The sequence below is a fragment of the Pan troglodytes genome, chromosome 23, assembly GCF_028858775.2.
Source record: "Pan troglodytes isolate AG18354 chromosome 23, NHGRI_mPanTro3-v2.0_pri, whole genome shotgun sequence".
NCBI lineage: Eukaryota > Metazoa > Chordata > Mammalia > Primates > Hominidae > Pan > Pan troglodytes.
Genome location: NC_086016.1, coordinates 33,379,537 through 33,399,779, shown reverse-complemented (window position 1 = coordinate 33,399,779; position 20,243 = coordinate 33,379,537). Strand labels below are relative to the sequence as shown.

Genomic DNA, 20,243 nt, shown 5'->3' with positions numbered 1-20,243 from the left:
AGATTTATATTGTGCCCAAGGCCCCACTAACCAGATAGCATTGTCCTTCCCAATGGTCACTCTTCTACGACATCCCCCATATGCAGAAGCAAGAAGAAAGTGGTCTTCTCCTCTCAAGCACTTGTAAGGAAACACAAGGGGTGGGGTGACTTGCATTCATTTCTTCCCATTGCAAAGGTGGTACCCAGCACTGAGGAAAGCAAGCCAGGATACCCAATAGAAGTATTCATATAGAGAGGATGAAAGGGTAGGGCTCCTAAGGAATGACTCAGCTGGCATGTGAGAGCCAGGCCAGGAAAAGGTCATAGTCAGTCACACCTGCTGCAAGGAAGGGGCTGCCTCAGGTGGGATGTACATATTCTCTAGAGCAGATGGGTGTCTGCTTGAGGGTTTTAGACTTGGGTGCATGAAAACTCTCTGCTATGGGGAGTTTGTGCGGGCTAGGCCAGAAGGTGGCTAGCAGACCCTCTACATTTATGTCCCTGAGCCAATCATGTTTTCACTCTCCATATTGCCAGTTATGTTAACTGCTTAATTTATTTAGTCTGATCAATGGCCCAGTTCAGGCCCACCACTCCTACACTTGCTGGGGACAGCCAGGAAACAACCAGCCCACACAATGCTGAACTGTGCTGCTGCTGGGAGTCCAGGGCTCAGCCCTAAAGCAAGCTTGCAAACTTCACACATAAGTACAGTCTATATAGCAAGTAAACTCTGACCAGAGATGACATCTGGTCCCACAACTCACCAGGTCTATGTACAATATTTCACATACCACCCAATAGATAAAACAAGATAATATTAACAGCAACCACTCTCCTTTATCAATTCCCCCTGCTCCAATACAACCACCACACATTGCATTAATACCCCAAACCCATTCCCAATTTATTAAATATGGTGCAAGCTCATAGCCACTTAGAAGAGGCAAATCTAGTTGTGATGAAGAGTTCCTAGAGCTCTGGGAGCCAAGATGGAGGTTTTCCAGTACCTGCACATGTGGCTCAGGAGGATGCTGCCCAGGAGCTAATGAGTTGGGAGAGCAAACATGGGAGGTAGAAGTCAGATGGCCCAGCTCAGGGAGCTATCTCTCTCAGCATCTCAGCTTTGAGACTCTGCCACCACCTCTTCCCAGCCCAAGCTGCTGCCTAAACCAGGCATGTTGAAGGGTGAGCAATGGTTGCCATGAAGCCAAGACCAAGAGATTGCTGAGACTCCCACTCCCCTCCCTCAGACTCTAGGCCTGTGACAAGCCACACTGTCCTCCAGAACCCATCGAGCTTTAGGCAAAATGTTTTAGGCATCTGACTAAGGAGCCCACCCGAGTATGAGTAACAGAAGCCAAGATCTGAGCTTTCTAGAGGGCAGGGCCTCTTTCTAGTCCCCCAGCCTCTTCCTGTGCTTGTGACTGTTTCAGACAGAAAGGATGTTGTCCTTAAGTTCTCAGCCAGTCTCCAGTATTAAGTTTGAAAACATGAGGTGGAGGCTTCCTCTCACATTGATGTGGTCCCTGGGCTGGCTAGAGCCAGTGAGCAGGTAAACAGAAGCCAGCCCTTTCTCTAACTCCTGGCCTGTTCCACCACATATTAAGGGACTCTTCAAAACCTACTCCCTCAACCTTGCTCCAGGAAGGACAGGATCTGGAGTAGAAAGGGGGAGCATCACTGACTTTTTCACACCCTTTGAGCCATCAGTCTTTCTTTCGTCCACACACTTGAAGTCCTCCTGCACCCAGCTGGACTAGTGACTTCAGAGTTCACAGGCAGGTTCACCCTGGGATCCTGCCCAGCAGGTCCAGGTCACGCTGATTAGTGTAAGCAAGAGCCTCCCACAATCCACTGCCAGGGAGTTCCTGGGTGGATTCGAGTAACAGATTCCTCCTGGCCCAAAGGCCAGGGGTTTTTTTCTTCTTCACAGCTTTCAGGCAAGTATTGGATTTACAGACAGCAACTAGGCCCCAGAACCTGTGGAGATACATTTCCCTGGTGCTGCGCCCACTTGCCTCCTGGGGAGGTAGTAGGAATGGCTTGTTCTGCTTCTAAACATTCCGCCAATCCACAGGAAGCCCGGACGGCCCTGCTCACAGCAGGAATGGGGCACAGAGGGGCAATGCTGGCTGTAGAACACCCCCCTGCAGGGGGCTGGGCCAGGGCTAGGGAGGTGAGTCCCGCGTCAGGCCGTACTGCATGCTCACAGTGTGGTCCAACTCCTCCAGCTCTGCAGGCAGCGGGATGCCCAGCTCCCCCAGGTATAGGGAGAGGGCCTCAAAGGAGTCCTCCAGTTTCGAGAATGCTGGTCTAGAAGGAAAAGAGGTAAATTAGAGGCAGGTGGAATATGAGCAGGGCCATGGGGTGGGTGGAAGGGATCTAGGCTCAGCTACTTCCTGGTTGCATAACGTCAGGCAAACTCCTTCACCTAGTAGTGCCTCTGTGAGAAATGGGCATAATGTTACCGGTACCTCATAAATTTGCTATAAAGATTAGGTAACACTATAACAAGGCTGGACTAGCTGGAGTTAATACTTAAAAACAATAGGAGAAAAACTTCCCCCCCATATCTTAGAGAAAATGCAGTTATCAAAGGTGGAATCGGAAACACCAGGCTCCTAGTGCCACGGAAATGGCTTGGCTGCCCCGGAAGCCTAAGACAGCTCAGGCTTACTCCTCCTCCTCCATGTTTATGCTTAAATGTCATGTCACCTCAGTGAGGCCTGCTCTGACGACCATATTTAAAATTGCAACTGGTACCCTGAACAATCGTCTTTACTTGTCTTGACTCTTTTTCCATAGCATCTGCCACATTCTAATATTCAATATAGTTTACTTATTGTATCTACTGTATGATACAGTAGATACCATGCTAGAATCTATGTTCTATGAGGGTAAGCACCTTTATTTTGTTCGCTGCTGTAACCCAAGCGTTTAGAACTGTACCTAGCACACAGTAGGCATTCAATACTGTATATATATATATTTTAATAAATTAAAGATATTTAGAATGACAAGAGGTATTAGAAAACAAATACTGTGTAGCTTCACAATTTCTCCTCAAGCTCTTACACTGGTGTTACTGATGGACTGCGGTCCTTGGCCTATAAAGGAACAAGGTATAGATTCTCCCACCAGAAAATTTCAACTCTAATGTGGACCGCTGGAAATAATTTTTTTTTTTTTTGAGCTGCACCAAAGGCATATCCTACCTCGCTTTATTAAAGGGCCCGTGCCGCAGAGTCAATATAAAAACACAAAGTCCCATCAGTTTAATAACAATAAAAAAATCCAAAAGTGGAAAACTGAGGGGGCAGGGGAAGAGACCCCTGGGCTAGGGGCACGAGGAGCCCTGCTCATGGAACCAGGCCTGGCCGCAGGGTCCCCCGGTATTGCTGTTGCTACGAGGTCGGGGGGCAGCGGTTGTCCTATGGGAGCCACCGTTCCCCTGGGTCGGGGACCCTCACTTCTTCTGGGGTGTGCTCAGCTTCTGCATGGCCCGGATCTTGTCCAGCAGGCCAGAGATGAAGGCCTCTGTGGGTTTGTAACAGTCAACCAGCAGCTCCTTGACCCTGGAAGCCCGGGCATCGTCACTCTCCATGTCCAGGAGCTCATCCACGTCAATCTCTAGTTCTGAGATCTCCTCTTCCTGGCAGTCCTAGAGGCGCGTGAGCTGCTCCAGGATCCACTCCTCTAGGTTGAGGTGCTTGTAGCTCCTTGGGGTCATACTTGATGGTGACCTTCCCTTGGCGCCTCACTGGGCCCTCATCATCCGCGCAGCCCGGGCCCTCTCCTGCGGCCCCGGGGGGGTGCTCTGAAAGTAGATGCGTGGTCCTGGGCCGCCACTGCCTGGCCTGGGGGCCGGGGCCGCCAACGCCGCGCCCCCCGCGGTGCCGCTGTCCGCCATGGCGGCCTCCGGGGCCACGTGCGCGCGTGGGGCCCCTCCTTGTGCCGCCGCCTCCGTGAAGCCCGCCGGCTGGCTCAGGTTAGCTCGCCGGCTCCGCTCCGCACGGCTCCGCGGCGAGAGCGGCGGCGGGGGCGCCCGGGGGCAGCTGCAACATGCGGAGCCCCCGGGCCTGGCCTGGCCGCGCCCCGCCCCCTCCCCGCCGATCCGCCCCCTCCCCGCCGATCCGCCCGCCCTTTGTCCCCTGCGGCCGCCGCCGGGGCTGCGGCCACCGAAGCGCTTTCTCTGTCCGGAAACCATTTTTAAATAAAGATTATGTCCCAACTGGTTATCCTGGGAGGGTGGAGTTGGGGGTGAGGAGAATGTTGAGGGGTATATTGGTTAAGGGAGATTACAGAAGACGTATTTCCTGTGCTATAAACTTTGGTAATGTTTGAACTTGTTTTTAAACATGATTTTTGATGGCAGGAAAAGAACCCCATTTTTGAGACAGAGTTTCACTCTTGTTGCCGAGGCCGGAGTGCAATGGCGTGATATGGGCTCACTGCAACCTCCGCCCCTGGGTTCAAGCAATTCTCCTGCCTCAGCCTCCCAAGTAGCTGGGGTTACAGGCACCTGCCACCATGCCTGGCTAAGTTTTGTATTTTTAGTAGAGATGGGGTTTCACCATGTTGGCCAGGCTGGTCTCGAACTCCAGACCTCAGGTGATCCACCAGCCTCGGCCTCCCAAAGTGCTGGGATTACAGGTGTGAGCCATCGCGCCCAGCCAGATTCTAGTTTTTTAACCACACACTTGAAAAGACCTAGGGTAACTTTGGTAATAATGAAATTATTACCTGAGAAGAATAAAGGTAATTTTGAAAATACTTCCTCAAAGGAGAAATTAGCTAAATGCATAAAACTGCTCACTGTAGTTAAATACCTATTGTAAAGAGAAACTGGAAAAACCTGAACATCTACATTACAATACGTTCAGACAGTCTCTCAATAGAATTTCATGTTGTCGACAAAAATGATAAACAGGAAGACTGGATAGTAAACACAAGGGAAATGCAGGGCAAAATACAGAACTATTTACTATAAAAAAAAGTATATGTGTAGATATGGACAGGGGAATATCGAAAGATGAATACACTTACTGTATTCAAATGGTTTGGGTGAATTTCCTTCTTTTAAACTTTCTTTTAATGGCTGTTTCTGTGTCCTATCCAGATTACTTGCTGCTATGTCTTTACCTCTCTCTTCTCCAACCTGTACATACGTGTTGTCAGATGGCTCAGGGGTTGACAGCCACATTCTTGACCTCAAGGCTTCTCTCACCCCTGTGCTTGCAGAGGGCTCAGGGGTGGCCTTAGACAGAGGCAAACGTCCCAGGACCCTGTGAGCTGGGAGAAAAAGGCAGGATACCAACCTGCTCTCCGGCTCCAGTCTGCAGCAGATGGCGGCCAGCGGGAAGAAGGCCGGGGGACAATCTGTGGGAACAAACTTCTCCCAGAAAAGCTTCACGTTGAGGCCAAAGTCCAGTGTTCGGGGAAGGCAGTCAGGATCTGCATACACCTGCCCAATGATCTGTAGGGTAAGAAGACAGCTGTTTACAAAGGACTACAGAGGCCACAGATACTTGGCAAGGGAAAGGAATGCTGGGATGTGGACAGGAAGAATGGCAGAAGAGGAGGTGGTAAAATAGGTTAGAGAGCTCTCCCCAATCCCCAATCATCTCTCCAAATCTTACTAATCCAGACCTGTATCCACTGAGAGCTGGGTTACTGAAGAGGACTAAGATGGGGCTTCACTGCAGAAGCCAAGTGTTCCAAATCAGCATCTGCTCCTAGCTTCCACTCATCCCACCCTGCCTTGTCTGTGTCTCCTTGTGGCTGTGTGTGTGTGCCAGAGTTAAGGCTCTATGAGGTGCTGGATCTGATTCATGTCTGAAACCCTCTGGCACCAGCCCAGTGCTCTGAACAGAGGTGTTCAATTAATATTAAAGAAAACAATTTTTTAAAACAAATCTTCCTTCATGGCCAGGCACGGTAGCTCATGCCTGTAATCTCAGCACTTTGGGAGGCTGAAGTGGGTGGATCACCTGAGGTCAGGCATTTGAGACCAGCCTGGCCAATATGGCGAAACCCTGTCTCTACTGAAAATACAAAAATTAGCCAGGCGTGGTGGCGCACACCTGTAGTCCCAGCTACTTGGGAGGCTGAGGCAGGAGGATCGCTTGAACCTGGGAGGCGGAGGCTGCAGTGAGCCAAGATTGCACCTCTGCACTCCAGCCTGGGTGACAGAGTGAAACTCCATCTCAAAAACAAAAACAAAACATTCCTTCATTATCCTAACCATTCCTTGTCTCTCCTCTCCTCTACCCCTCACAACTTTGTAGGAATTACAGAAGGCTTTGAATGTGTGTGTGTTTGAGTCGCTGAGATATGCTGTCACCTGACTAAACTCCTAAAGGTAGGAATCTTTCCAAGATTCCTCACTCTGTCCACGTGGTACCTGGCACAGGGCTGGCACTTCCTAGAGTGACTACTTCTACTTGAAGGGAACTGAGAAGGGCTACATTTGGCCCAAGAGCTAGCTAGACAGCCACATGAACAGTCTCTTGCCCTTCCTTCTGGAATTCTGAGTCTCATCTGCCCCTTATTGACCATGTGCAAGCCACTGCCCTCTTCCGAGCCTCAGTTTCCTCAACTAAAAAAAAAAAAAACCTGGCCGGGCGAGGTAGCTCACGCCTATAATTCCAGCACTTTTAGAGGCCGAGGCAGGCCGATCACCTGAGGTCCGGAGTTCAAGACCAGCCTGGCCAACATGGTGAAACCCTGTCTCTACTAAAAATACAAAAATTAGCCGGGCATGGTGGTGTGTGCCGGTAGTCCCAGCTACTTGGGAGGCTGAGGCAGGAGAATCACTTGAACCCAGAAGGCAGAGGTTGCAGTGAGCCCAGATTGTGCCACTGCACTCCAGCCTGGGCAACGAAGTGAGGCTCCATCTAAAACAAAAAAACCCTGCCAGTCCTTCTCTTAAGACCAATGAAACACGAACGTGGCAAAGATGTGCAGATGCGTTATAAACCATAAAACCCTACACCCATGTTGATTTTAGTCAAGCTAGTCATCCCTAGGAGGAGATGCCCCAGTTCCGAGGGAAGGCAGAGCTGCTAGGCCTGCTGCCTCGGGCATGGCCTTGGTGCCAGAGCTCACCTCACAGAGAACGATCCCAAAGGAGAAGATATCCACCGTCTCATCATAGCTCTTTCCTTGGGGAACACAGGAGAGCACGCTGTTAAGTTTACATCCCTTACCTGCTCTGCACTGGGTCTAGGGTCAATCTAAGCCACAGCTAAGAACTAGGGCTAGAACAGGTTCTGTAGGGACACCCCACAGGCTGTCCTGCGCAGACACCACCTGAAAATAGTCCTTCCTCAGCCCTAGGTGACCTGCCTTGGAGAGCCCTTATAACATAACACTGCCTAGGATGAAACTGCATGTTAAAGTGGAAAAGAACCAGACTAGGGTTCATCCAGGCTCTGCCATTAGGCAGCTGTATGCTCCTAGGCAATTCACTGAACTTCTCTGGGCCTCAGACTCCAAAATGGATTGTATTCAGACCATTTCTGAGGCCTCACAACCCTGATTTCAAGAATCCCAACCAGCATCTCTGGTTGGTTTGAGCATTATCCACCAGAGGGCACCACACTTCAGTTCTCACCATGGAGAGAGAAGGCTAAAGCTGGGACAATAGCCTGAGCTCTTAGCGATCCCTGAGGCACAAATGCCACAGTCAGAACTCACCTTATCCCCCATGATGGGACACTGATCAGTTCCCAGCCCCCTGAGCTCAGGAGCTAAATCGTGAGGCCCCACCTGGCAAGGGAAAAATATCCTCAGCTCTGGGTATCCGGTCCTACGCTTCACAGGCCTCCCCTGGAATTCCCAGGGCTCTGATGCAAGGGCAGCATCTGTCCTCCCTCTGCAGGTGTCCCCTCCAGGGCTTCAGGACTCACCGTTCAGCATCTCAGGGGCCATCCAGTAGGGGTTTCCCACCACCGTGTAGCGCTTCTTGCGGTCGTTCTTGCGCAAGGTGCGTTTCTTGGTGGTGGCCTTCTCTGTGGGGGGCCTTTTCCTCTCTTCCACTATGAGCCGTGACAGCCCAAAGTCTGCCACCACCACAGTCTTGTCCTGGTAGGATAAAAGACAGGTCAGGACTTCATGGGGATGTTCTCAAACCTGGCCCTGGGGAGGAAGCATAGGCAAGAGAAGCCACTGAGAAGGGGAGAAAAGGTGTATAGCAAGGGAGAATCAGAGCAGAAAGCTCTATCAAATAGACACACTCAGGCCAGGCACGGTGGCTTCCGCCTGTAATCCCAGAACTTTGGGAGGCCGAGGCGGGTGAATCACCTGAGGTCAGGAGTTCAAGACCAGCCTGGCCAACATGGCAAAACCCCGTCTCTACTAAAAATACACACACACAAAAAATTAGCTGGGTGTGGTGGCACACGCCTGTAGTCCTAGCTACTTGGGAGGCTGAAGCAGAAGAATCACTAGAACCCGGGAGGTAGAGGCTGCAGTAAGCCAAGATTGCACCACTGCACTCCAGCCTGGGAAACAGAATGAGACTCCATCTAAAAAACAAAACAAAACAAAACAAAAAAAACAGACACACTTGGCATTTGTGTTTCTGAGGGTCTGGTATCTGTGCACAGCAGACTCCCAGCCCACAGTGGGTTCATGGCAGAGCCACTGGAGCCCTGGAGGTGAGGCTCAGGGACTTGGAGAGTGGAACTCAGAGGTGGGACAGGGGGTTGCTTTTGTTTTTCCCTGTCCTGTCTTATTCCTAAAATGATTTCAGGCAGTGGCTAGAACCAGGATAAGACAGAAAAAGGCAAGGTGGAGGCAGTAGATGGGGAGACTTGGGGGAGACAAGCTCTTTGAATAGCTACAGGGCAGTCATGTGGGAAAGGAATGAAGATTGCGTGGTGTGGGTCTAGAGGGCAGAGCCAGGGCCAGCCGGTAGACACCCAGGAAGCCAGATAGCAAGTCAGTAAGACAAACAACATTGTAACCACCACAGCTGAGGGGCAGTGGGAGGAATGCTGGTCTCAAACTGGTCCCTGTAAATTTACTAGCTCGGTGGCCTCAGGCTGAGGCTTCAGGTGCCACCACTGTAAAATGGGGTCAGCAATGAACTGTTTTACAAGACTACTATGGGGCAAAAGCAGGTAAAACGACAGGGTTCTACATATAGTCAACAAACTTCTGAAGTCCCTTCTAATCAAATTATTTCAAAGGTTGCTAATGAGAGAAGGTGAAATTATGTCTGTGTGTGTCTCGGAGCTCCCAGAGGACAGAGAAGGGCATTGGAAGAAGCAGGAAGGGAAAGATAGGAGCTCCTAGGCAACACCTCTGCCCTCTAGCCAGAGGGGACAAGTCAGCCTCCTTTGTGACAAGGAAGCCAGGAAGGATAGGACCCTGGAGGCCAGGCCCAGAGCAGTGGGACATACCAACTTGATGAGGCAGTTGTGCGAGTTCAGATCCCGGTGGATGATGCACATAGAGTGCAAATAGGCCTGGAACAGAAGCATGAGCTGAGGCTACAGGGCCAGCAAATCAACTAGACCCTGAATCTGGAATTGGGCGCCATAGATGCTCTCCTACCAGGCCATGCCCACCCAGCTTCAGAACCCAACCTGGACAACAGGGCCAGGGCCTCCTATGGCCACTCCCTTGTCCCAATACCAACAGGAAGCCTGGACTTCCTCTGCTTCCCTGCTGCCATCTCCTGCCCATCCTTTGGTTCACCAATCACTAGCACAGTGGCTGGCCAAAGCCCTCACAGCTCTCTCCTAATGTCCCCAACTTCAGAAAACCCTGGCCGTTGCAGCACCCCCTCAACCTCTACCCATTTTACTTAGATCCAGGCTGCTCCCTCCTCCCCACTCTCCCAATCTCTGGCTTGAGCCACTTTGGATCCTTCCTGCCTGCAACAGAGAAGTGACTTCTTGCTCCAGCTAGCTCTGTCTTTCAGACATTCACCTCCTCTAAGACTCCACCTTCCCCACTGTCTAAACTTTAAGCTCTCCCCCTTCCTACCAAAATGTTTGTCAACAAATTTGTTTGTTATGTCCCCTCTCCAGGCCTCCACCACTGACTCTTTATCACTCTCAGGAGCAACTTCCTTTCTCCTTCCCTTGCAAATGTAGAAGAAGCCACTCCCTGCTCTCCAGCCCCCTGCAATACTGCTTTCATCCCTTAGGCTCCTGGAGCTGCTCACACACCCAGGAAGCTCTTCCTGAATCGCTATAGCTCATGACCTGCCTGCCTGCCCGAGGAAGTGCTCCTCAAAGACTGTCCACAACTTTCCTATGCTACCTGATCCTGAGACTCTTGTGTGTCTGTTTTTTTCTTCCAGCCTTTTCAGTGTCAGCCCTGCTCAAAGCCATCTCCTCTTCACAAGCTGAGACACCCCCACCAGCTACATGGATGCCTCTTCTGTCCCACAGCTCCAGCTGCCCCTTCTCTGCAGATTAGGTGACTAGCAGCCTCTCCCTAAGCCAGTCTCATGGAGCCAGTTTCCTGCCCAGAAGATGCTGATAGGTTCTGCTAGCACAGAACAGCAGGGATCAATGCTAGCTCTTCCCAAACCAGTTGCTCAACAATCACGGCTATCCCCCATCCCCCAAATGTCTGGTAAGTGACACCTCAAGCCACTCATAACTCCTCCTCCTCCTGTTCCCTCATTGCCAACCAGTCTCTCCATTCTGACTCCACCCTGCCTCCCAGGCTCCTGTCCCCACAGCCACTACCTTAATTCAGAAATCTGAAATGTTTCATTAGCCCCCTATGCAGGTCTCCATTCCCTGGACCCTCCGCATTCCACCCCAATGTACTAACCATATCAGTCTCTCTTTTTTTTTTTTTTTGAGATGAAGTCTCACTCTGTCACCCAGGCTGGAATGCAGTGGTGTGATCTTGGCTCACTGCAACTTCCGCCTCCCAGGTTTAAGCTATTCTCCTGCCTTGGCCTCCTGAGTAGCTGGGACTACAGGCGTGCACCACCACGCCCAGCTAATTTTTGCATTTTTTTCTTTAGTAGAAACAGGGTTTCACCATGTTGGCCAGGCTGGTCTCAAACTCCTGACCTCAAGTGATCCACTCACCTCGGCCTCCCAAAAAAGTGCTGGGATTACAGGCATGAGCCACTGTGCCAGCCCAGATTCATTTTGGAAAAACCACAGCTCTTAAGCTTTCTTGCTTAAAAATCTTTTCCTGCCGGGCATGGTGGCTCACAACTGTAATCCCAACACTTTGGGAGGGTGAGGCAGGAGGAATGCTTGAGCCCAGGAGTTTGAGATCAGCCTGGGCAACAAAGTGAGAACCTGTCTCTACCAAAAAAAAAAAAAATTCAAAAAATTAGGTGTGGTGGTACACACCTGTAGTCCAGCTACTTGGGAGGCTAAGGCAGGAGGATTGCTTGAGCCCAGGAGGTCGAAGCTGTAGTGAGCCATGATCGTGCCACTGCACTCCAGTCTGGGCAACAGAGCAATATCCTGTCTCAAAACAACAACAACAAAAAAACCTCCTTCCTGATTCAAGCCCCAGAAACAGGAAAACAAACAAACAAACAAACAAACAAAAAAACCAAAAAGCCAGTCAACCAAAAAACTCTTTTACATTTGTCTCCTATAGTCCAGACTCCTTAGCTTAAAACACAGCGACCCTAATGTACCCCCAAACTGTTCCAGACTACTACTATTTTCATGGACCCCCATGTGAAGGGCAGTGGCTAAAGTCTCACGCTTGGCGACCAGACTGATTAGCCCAGGATCCCAGCTCTGTCCCTTTCCAGTCCAGCTTATCTGGAAACCAAGGTTGTCATGAGGAATAAACATGCACATGCATGTTAATCCCTCAGCCCAGTGCCTAACATATAGAGGGCACTCAGTACTTGTCAGCCGTTATTATTTCTATGCTTGGAATCATTTGTTTCCAGGTAAAACAGATGATTTTCTCCTCTTTCCTCCCAGGTCTTTGCTCCTGTCGCTTCAATCCTGGTGCCTCTCTGCCAATAAGAACTTTATCCAATTCTGATCCTTCAGGGCTCCGCTAGAACTCATTTCCCCTTCATTGATTTCCTAGGCAGTGAGGTGCTCTAGTTGGTCTAAGGGCCCTCAGCACCTGAATACCTGTGATGGCAAGCCCAGGCCATCTCAGGCTACAGTTTGCCTCTCCAGTTTGCCTTGTCCGTGCCCTGTTTGCCTTTAGAGATGTGTAATTCTTTGAGAACAGGGCTGTGAACTGAGAACAGTTGGCTGGGGTCAGTTTCAGTGACACAGACAAACTCAATGAATAGCTGCTGACCCAGCCCACACAAGTTGCATAGGAAGGGGTCTCTACCTTCCAGTGAAGCCCACAGTTCTCACACCTCTCCCTACTCTCGCCCTGCTGGCAGGTTTGTTGGTGGGACTCACCATTCCGGAGGCGATTCCTTTGGCAAACCTGACCTTCTGCTGCCAGGGGAACGGATCCTGCAGAATGGGGGGAATGATTTTCAGAGGCTGTTGAGCCCTGTCCCACTCGTGGTCCAGGCCCCATGGGTCAATGTGGTCTCCCAGTGAAGCCTCCCTGTGTATGCTCAGTCCCACCCAGCATGGTCCTTTGGAGGCAAAGCAGGGCCCCTCTGCCCTTTAAGCTCCTAGGGTAGTGATAGCATAGGTGTCTGACAACCCACCAAGGCTCCTGGAGACTATGGGGTGGTGTGCTCACCATACTGCGCAGAAAGTCCTTCAGTGTGCCCCCCTCAATGTACTCTGTCAGCAGGTTCAGCTTCTTATCCTTGTACAGCACACCAATGAACTTGAGCACATTGGGGTGGTCCAGGCTGCGCATCACTTTCACCTGGGGGTGGGGGAAGCCAAGGAAAGCTGGTGGTTAACTTCTCACTGTCTTCCTTACCTCTTCCCTCCAAGGAATCAGCTTGACAAGTGTTACCACCTGTATCTCCTACCGCCTATCTTGTGATATGACAGGGCACTAAGATCAGGATGAGGGAAGACCACCACCATATAGATGGAGATGGCTTCATAGGCCTTACCCTTGGAACTGCATTGGGGGAACTGGGGTGGGAGTGGCCAAGTGGCTTGGAGGGCAATACCCAGACCACAGGTGTCCCCAACTTAAGTTACTCCATGAAGTAACTTGGGAGGGGTAGTGAAAACTGTAAATGCCCAAGGAGTGTGAGTGCTCAGGGAGCTCCCCTCCAGGCTCCCTTAGCAGGGCGTTCAGGTGAGGATTATAACATTGAGTTGTACTAAATTGGAGTGTTTTCATGTCCATCATCCTCATAACCTGAGAGCTCTTCTGAACCCTGTATCTTTTGTTACTGCATCCCTTGTACCCTGTTTGTGTTGCTTTTAGTAAGTGTTCATTGAACAAATAATTATGCTGTAATTTAGAGGGAGTGGGATATTCCTCTAGGGCTCTTTTCTGCTTAGTCTTTAAGACAGTGATTCCAAACTGTATTTTCTCTTGAAGCCATTATTTGTAAGGTCTTCTCTCTTCCAATGGTGACACCAACCTCCCGGGCCCCCTCCATCTTCTTACCTCAGTCAGAAAAGTTTTCTGGGTCTCCTCATCACATCGAATTAACTCTTTCATGACCATCACTTTGCCCGTAGCTTTGTGTGTCACCTACAGGGAGGGTGACTGTTAATGGTGCTGAGACCAGAGGAAGTTCTGGAGAACTGTTTGAGAAAATCTATGCAGCTGGCCATCCCATCCCTTGGAGGGCACACTGAGCCGGGTCAGACTGACAGAGTTCATGTGTGGAAGATGCAGCGTGGAGCAACATGGGACTCAGACGGAAGCATACCCTCTTTCCTGGAGAGCTGGGCATGCACAGAGGACAGGCAAGAACCCAGAAAAGGGAAGTGGGGAAGAAGGCAGGAGGGGATGCTGCCAAGCCAAGCAGGGCCTCTGGTCATTTGGCATAGAAGTGAGTCTCCTGAGTGAACAGAAGTCTGGGGGCAGGAAGGTCAGTGCCAAAGACATGCACCAGGGAGCTGGGTGGATCGGGGGTGAGCTCTCCAGCCCTGCTGCCCCTGCAAGCTGAGACACACGTCTTACCTGACCCCCCCTCCCAGTTCTCAGCAGAAGAGGAGGAGGAGGAGAGAAAGAGAGAGGTTAGTCCCTGAGACTGTTCACCAGGGAGGCAGGAGCCATTCCCCTGTGTGCTCCTTGTAGCATGCCCGGTACTGAGGTCTGCAGGCACCTAACAAACACCCACTGACTGGAGGCAGGAGGGCCACAGGCACAGCTCAACCCAACCTGGATCTCCAGGTCCACAAGCTCACTGTAACAGCAACATTGACCTTAGGTGGCCTGGGTGGGGGTGAAGGATACCTCTCACACCAACACCCAAGGCCAGGAAGGAGGCCTGGCATCCTGCATGGTGTGGGGTGGGGCCAAGTGATGAGAAATCCCCGAAAGACAGTGACAGAGGGACTGGGGGCAGAAGAGCAAAGCAATTGTTGCCTGCGCTTACCTTGATAGCCTGCCCAAAGAAGCCCTTCCCCAGGACCTCCCCATGGATTAGGTCACAGGGCCGGAAGATCTGCTGTGAATAGCTGCTGGAACAACGAAGGGATTCTGAGCGGCTGATGTCACGGCTGAACAGCAGGGGCTCCTTTGGGGAGCTGGGGCCAGGGGACTTGGAGATACTGTTACTGCGCCTGAAGATGAGGAAAGACGGGAGTAGGGATGCGTAGTCCTCAGAGACCGGCCAAGAAACCCTGGAGGAAGGAAACTTAGGGGCACCTGTTCATTCCAATGTCTATAGTTTAGATGTTATTATTGGGGAACAGGGGCTCTTACATCAGATGTATCATTTTGGGGTTGCTGACATCAGTCATTTATTTAAGCATAGTAAAAACACATTCAAAATGGGAACTCTGCATACATCACACATAGAACAATTAACTAGATTCTACTAGCTGATAATGCTCAGTATGTGACATATATGACAACACTGTAGATGGTAATTCACCATCTCCCATATCTGCTTGATTTAAGTACTAACTGGTTTAGAGTGATAGTTATACTAGTATCCAAAAAATGAGCAAATGGGATTTTTTTTTTTTTTTGAGACAGAGTCTCGCTCTGTCAACCAGGCTGGAGTGCAGTGGTGTGATCTTGGCTCACTGCAACCTCTGTCTCCCTAGTTCACCTGAGTCTCATGCCTCCGCCTCCTGAGTAACTGGGACTACAGGCATGTGCCACCAGGCCCAGCTAGCTATCGTTATTATTATTATTTTTGAGACAGAGTCTCGCTCTGTCGCCCAGGCTGAAGTGCAATGGCACGATCTCGGCTCACTGCGACCTCCGCCTTCCAGGTTCAAGCGATTCTCCTGCCTCAGCCTCCCAAGTAGCTGGGAGTATAGGTGCACGCCACCACGCCCGGCTAATTTTTTTTTTTTTGATGGAGTCTCGCTCTGTCGCCCAGGCTGGAGTGCAACGGCGGGATCTCCACTCACTGCAACCTCTGCTTCCCGGGTTCAAGAGATTCTCCTGCCTCAGCCTCCCAAGTAGCTGGGATTATAGGCGTGTGCCACCACAACCGAATAATTTTTGTATTTTTTTAGTAGAGATGGGGTTTCACCATGTTGGCCAGGTTGGTCTCGAACTCCTGATCTCGCGATCCACCTGTCTCGGCCTCCCTAAGTGCTGGGATTACAGGCATAAGCCACCACACCCGGCCCTAATTTTTGTATTTTTAGTAGAGATGGGGTTTCACCATATTGGCCAGGCTAGTCTCAAACTCCTGACCTTGTGATTCGCCCACCTCGGCCTCCCAAAGTGCTGGGATTATAGGCGTGAGCCACTGCGCCCAGCCTAATTATTGTATTTTTAGTAGAGATAGGGTTTCACCATGTTGGCCAGGCTGGTCTCAAACTCCTGACCTCAAGTGATTTGCCCGCCTCGGCCTCCCAAAGTGCTGGGATTACAGGCGTGAGCCACCGTGCCTGGCCAGCAAATGGGATTTTGGATGATATTTTGCACATCTTTGTACCTGTCCATGTTTCCTGAATTTTAAGATGATAAACATGTATGATTTTTACAGCAATAAAGTCACTATGTTTACATTTTCAAAAGCGGTCGATAATAGTCATGGTCAATGACTGTTATTTTCACTTACTGAAGAAGGAACAAGAAGGTTGAAGTCCACAGCACTGCAGGTGAACAGCCCTGCGAACTTTCTCTCTGGGGTATGCTCCTGCTTTACTTGGGCTACCCAGAGAGGACTGACGCTGGATGGCTCTTGGCTTGTCCCGACCTACAGGTTTACTTACCCTTGTCCTTTTGCTCTGCCTCCTGCTGACCATGCCCACCAGAGCACACAAGGCTAGCTGCCCCCCTCCTCTGCATGGTGGCTCTACAGATACCTGGCCACTCCCAAATCTTCCCTTTTCCAGGCCATGGATTTCTAGCTCTTCTCTTCCCTCTGTTGCCCTGCCTCCCACTAATTTCATCATACTGACCAAGGCCAAGAGGCAATGGGAGTGAGGGCAGCATTTTAATGAGAGGGCACTGTTTCCAACACATGCCAGCTGAGAGGGCTCTAACTTAGTTTGTTTGGTGAGGAGAGTGGATTAAAAAAAACAAACTTTTTTTTTTGGAGACAAGGTCTCACTCTGTTGCCCAAGCTGTAGTACAGTGGTGTGATCAAGGCTCACTGCAGTCTTGAACTCCTGGGCTCAGGCAATCCTCCTCCTCAGCCTCTTGAGTAGCTGGGATTACAGGCATGTGCCACCATGCCCAGTTAACTTTTTTATTCTTTGTAGAGACAGGAATGTGGCCCAGGCTGCTCCTTAACTCCTGGCCTCAAGCAATCCTCCGGCCTTGGCCTCCCAAAATGCTGGGATTACAGGTGTGAGCCACAGTGCCCTGCCCATCTAATTAAAAACAAATTTTTTTTTTTTTTTTTTGTAGAGACAGTGTCTCACTATGTTGCTCAGGCTGGTCTCAAACTCCTGTGCTCAAGCCATCCTCCGACCTAGGCCTCCCAGAGTGTTGGGATTACAGGCATGAGCCACGGTGCCTGGCCAAGAACCTGATTCTTAGTGATACTAAGAATGTGTCATGTTTACTGAACGCTGTCCCTATGGCAGCACTATACAACTTTATGTCCTTTTCCACATTTAATCCTTACATAATTGGTGAGACAGCCACCTTTATCTTACCATCTTATGTCACAGATGCAGAAACAGGCTCAGAGAGATGAAGTGATTTGTGAAGGGAGGAGCTCAGCCTGAAGCCCCAGTAGGGTATCAGTATTTCTGCCTGGGAGCCAGTGCTCTTGACTTCTTTTCTGTAAGTCTCCCTACTTGGGGCTTCCACTCAAGGCAACTTCTCCTTCCCCATGGACCTGGCAGAATCTGGGGTTTGGGGGTTGTTGGTCCCTCAAGTCTAAAAAAAAACGTTCATTCATCTTTTGCTTTATTGTTTTCAAAGTCCTTCTACACAATTTATTCAATCCTATCTGTGCCCCTACTCCAGGCTCTGAGCTCCATGCTTTCTCCATAGGCCATGCTGCCCTTCAGGGTTTAGCATCAGCCTCCTGTCCAGCTTAGGAGTTCAGTGGACAGAGCCTGACTCTCAGGTTTCTAAGGAAACCTGGCAGACAGCTGGGTCCGCACAGGCTCTGGCTGTAAACTGTGATCCCCACAGGGGCAGCTGGGTCAGCACAATCCTCATAGTCTGTCCCTGGCCAGCTGGTTCCTTTCCTAACTCTGCAGGCTTCTGAAAGCCAGCTCAGCTTCATCCGAGAGACAGACATGGGACAGAACAGAGCCAGGGTGGGAGGTGGCACCTCAGGGAACGTCTCCTCAGTGTCCCCTCCAGATTCTCCTTGGTGTCCAGGGTGCTGAGGGCGTGGGGGTGTCCGGCATTCTGCATGTGAGGAGCGAGCCGGGCCTCCAGCCGCAGCTGGTCCAGGCGTTGGGAGACGGGGTCATGTTCAATCAACAGCTGAAGTGTCTGGCTCGTCTGGCTAATTGCATCCTCCACCTGTGGCCAAGAGCAGTATAAAGCTCCCACAGGCTGCCCCATCCCAGGTCACCCATGGCCAACCCAGATGACTCAGGCACAGTGTGGCCAGTGCTCAACTTGGCTAATGGTGGCCTCTAGCTGCCAGTGGCCTCACAGTGCCCTCTGCCTGGCATCCTGTCAGCTCTCCCGTCCATCAACCATCCCTGCTACCCTGGGAACCTGTTAAGCTGAAATAGGTCACCAGTGGTCACAGGCTCAATGCTAAGACAAAGAGATGGGCTGGGGGTAGGAAAAGGTAAAGGCTACAGCCTGATTTCCCAGAGGATCTGTTCCATGTCCCACCCTCACAAGACAGATTAGACACACACTCTACCTCCTCCACTCGAAGTGTGCGGACGGGGGTCCCATTGATCTCCAGGATGCGGTCCCCAGGGTGGATGGCATTGCGATTGTTGGGACTGATGTGCATCCGGTTGACCCTGGGCCAGACAAGAGTTGAGGCAGGGTAAAGATGTCCTAAAAACCTGCTGGACCAATTCTGCTTGTGCAGGGAAGGTTTACCAGGTCCCAGGCCACCAGTGGCCCCTAAGGGGCCCAGGATACCCACACAGAAAGGCAACACCTTTTCCAGGATGCCCCATCTCAGTGAAGGGAATTGCCACTCACCCTGTGGCCTAAGCCAGAAACTTGAACATCATCTTCCCAATCTGGAGTTCCCTCATCTCTCCTACTCCCATCTCTAAGAACTCTGCCTTCTTTCCATCATTGTAGTTATTCACATCTCTTACCTGGATCACGGTAATAGCTTCTTTTTTTTTTTTAAACTTTGTTTTTAATTTTTATTTGAGATGGCATCTTACTCTGTCATCCAGGCTGGGGTGCAGTGGCATGATCTGGGCTCACTGCAACCTCCACCTCCCAGGCTCAAGCAATTCTCATGCCTCAGCCTCCTGAGTAACTGGGATTACAGGCGCGCACCACCATGCCCAGCTAATTTTTTTGTACTTTTTGTAGAGATGGGGTTTTGCCATGTTGGCCAGGCTAATCCCAAACTCTTTTTTTTTTTTTTTTTGAGATGGAGTCTTGCTCTGTCGCTCAGGCTGGAGTGCAGTGGCGTGATCTCTGCTCACAGCAAGCTCCGCCTCCTGGGTTCACGCCATTCTCCTGCCTCAGCCTCCCGAGTAGCTGGGACTACAGGCGTCCGCCACCATGCCCGGCTAATTTTTGTACTTTTAGTAGAGACAGGGTTTCATCGTGTTAGCCAGGATGGTCTTGATCTCCTGACCTTGTGATCCGCCCACCTCGGCCTCCCAAAGTGCTGGGATTACAGGCGTGAGCCACCGCGCCTGGCCTAATCCCAAACTCTTGACCTCACGCAATCTGCCCACCTTGGCCTCCCAAAGTGCTGGCATTACAGGCGTGAGCCACTATGTCTATGTCTGGACTTTTCTTTTAATTAAGAAAAATAGAGACGGGGTCTTGTTATGTTGGCCAGGTTGGTCTTGAACTCCTGGCCTCAAGCAATCCTCCCACCTCAGCCTCCCAAAGTGCTGAGATTACAGGCATGAACCACCATGCCCAGCCTACAATAGCTTCCTAACTAGTCTCTATACCTTTAGGCTTTCCCCTCTCCAATCCAACCTCCATACCAGTGATCCTTCTAAAATGTTAACTTGGTCACAACACCTTGCTGCTTAAACTCTCAATGGATCTGCTGGATTTTCATAATCCAGGCCCTCTATACTTAACAGCCCCTTTTCTGGCCACACTCAACCTACATCAGACATGATTAAGACTCCCACTTTTGGAGAAATGCTTCTCCCTCTGCCCTGAACACAATTCCCTCTCCTCTTCATCTAATAAGGTTGTAGAACAGACCTTAGCTCCTCCTGACTTCCCAAACTCTAGTATCTTTCACCTGCTGTGCAAGCACTAGCCTAGTGTCCAACACATGGTAGATGCACAATCAATATTTACATGGTAAGCGGCCAGAGGTACGACATTACTGGTATTAGATAGACACAGACTCTTTCTCCATCTGGTCTCTGGCCTGAATCTAGGATAGGGTCTTAACCTCTTTTGGGCCATGGACCACATTTTCTCCATTCATTCTCTCAACTGACAAAATAATAATCAATCAACTCCTACTATATGCCAGGTACTGTTCCAAGCCCTGGGCATGCAGCACTGAATAAGACAGCAAGTTTCTTCTGGAATTTACATTCTAGTGGAGGGGATAGAAGATAAACAACTAATACACATAATCAAGCCAGATGATTTCAAAGAGCAAACATGACCTGAAACCTGACA

General features: G+C 50.6%; 1 protein-coding gene across 20 annotated transcripts in view; it reads right to left on the bottom strand.

The window, feature by feature from the left end:
• Positions 1-511: 511 nt before the first annotated feature.
• The window catches only part of LIMK2 (LIM domain kinase 2), a 68,206-nt gene continuing 48,474 nt past the window's right edge, over positions 512-20,243 (bottom strand). For 10 of the 20 annotated variants that reach the window (XM_016938994.3, XM_016938998.3, XM_063808151.1 and 7 more), the window contains 11 exons: positions 18,307-18,412; positions 17,755-17,951; positions 14,431-14,617; positions 13,491-13,577; positions 12,654-12,785; positions 12,359-12,415; positions 9,392-9,457; positions 7,895-8,069; positions 7,092-7,147; positions 5,303-5,460; positions 512-2,297 (listed from right to left, as the gene is read on the bottom strand). In XM_016938994.3, coding sequence (XP_016794483.1) covers positions 2,153-2,297; positions 5,303-5,460; positions 7,092-7,147; positions 7,895-8,069; positions 9,392-9,457; positions 12,359-12,415; positions 12,654-12,785; positions 13,491-13,577; positions 14,431-14,617; positions 17,755-17,951; positions 18,307-18,412 — 1,366 coding nt within the window. In that variant the 3' untranslated portion in view covers positions 512-2,152. Of the gene's footprint in view, positions 2,298-3,199; positions 3,802-5,302; positions 5,461-7,091; positions 7,148-7,681; positions 7,755-7,894; positions 8,070-9,391; positions 9,458-12,358; positions 12,416-12,653; positions 12,786-13,490; positions 13,578-14,430; positions 14,618-17,754; positions 17,952-18,306; positions 18,413-20,243 lie in introns of those variants that run through there. The other 10 variants (XR_010156111.1, XR_010156112.1, XR_001712634.3 and 7 more) reach the window with 8 other exon arrangements.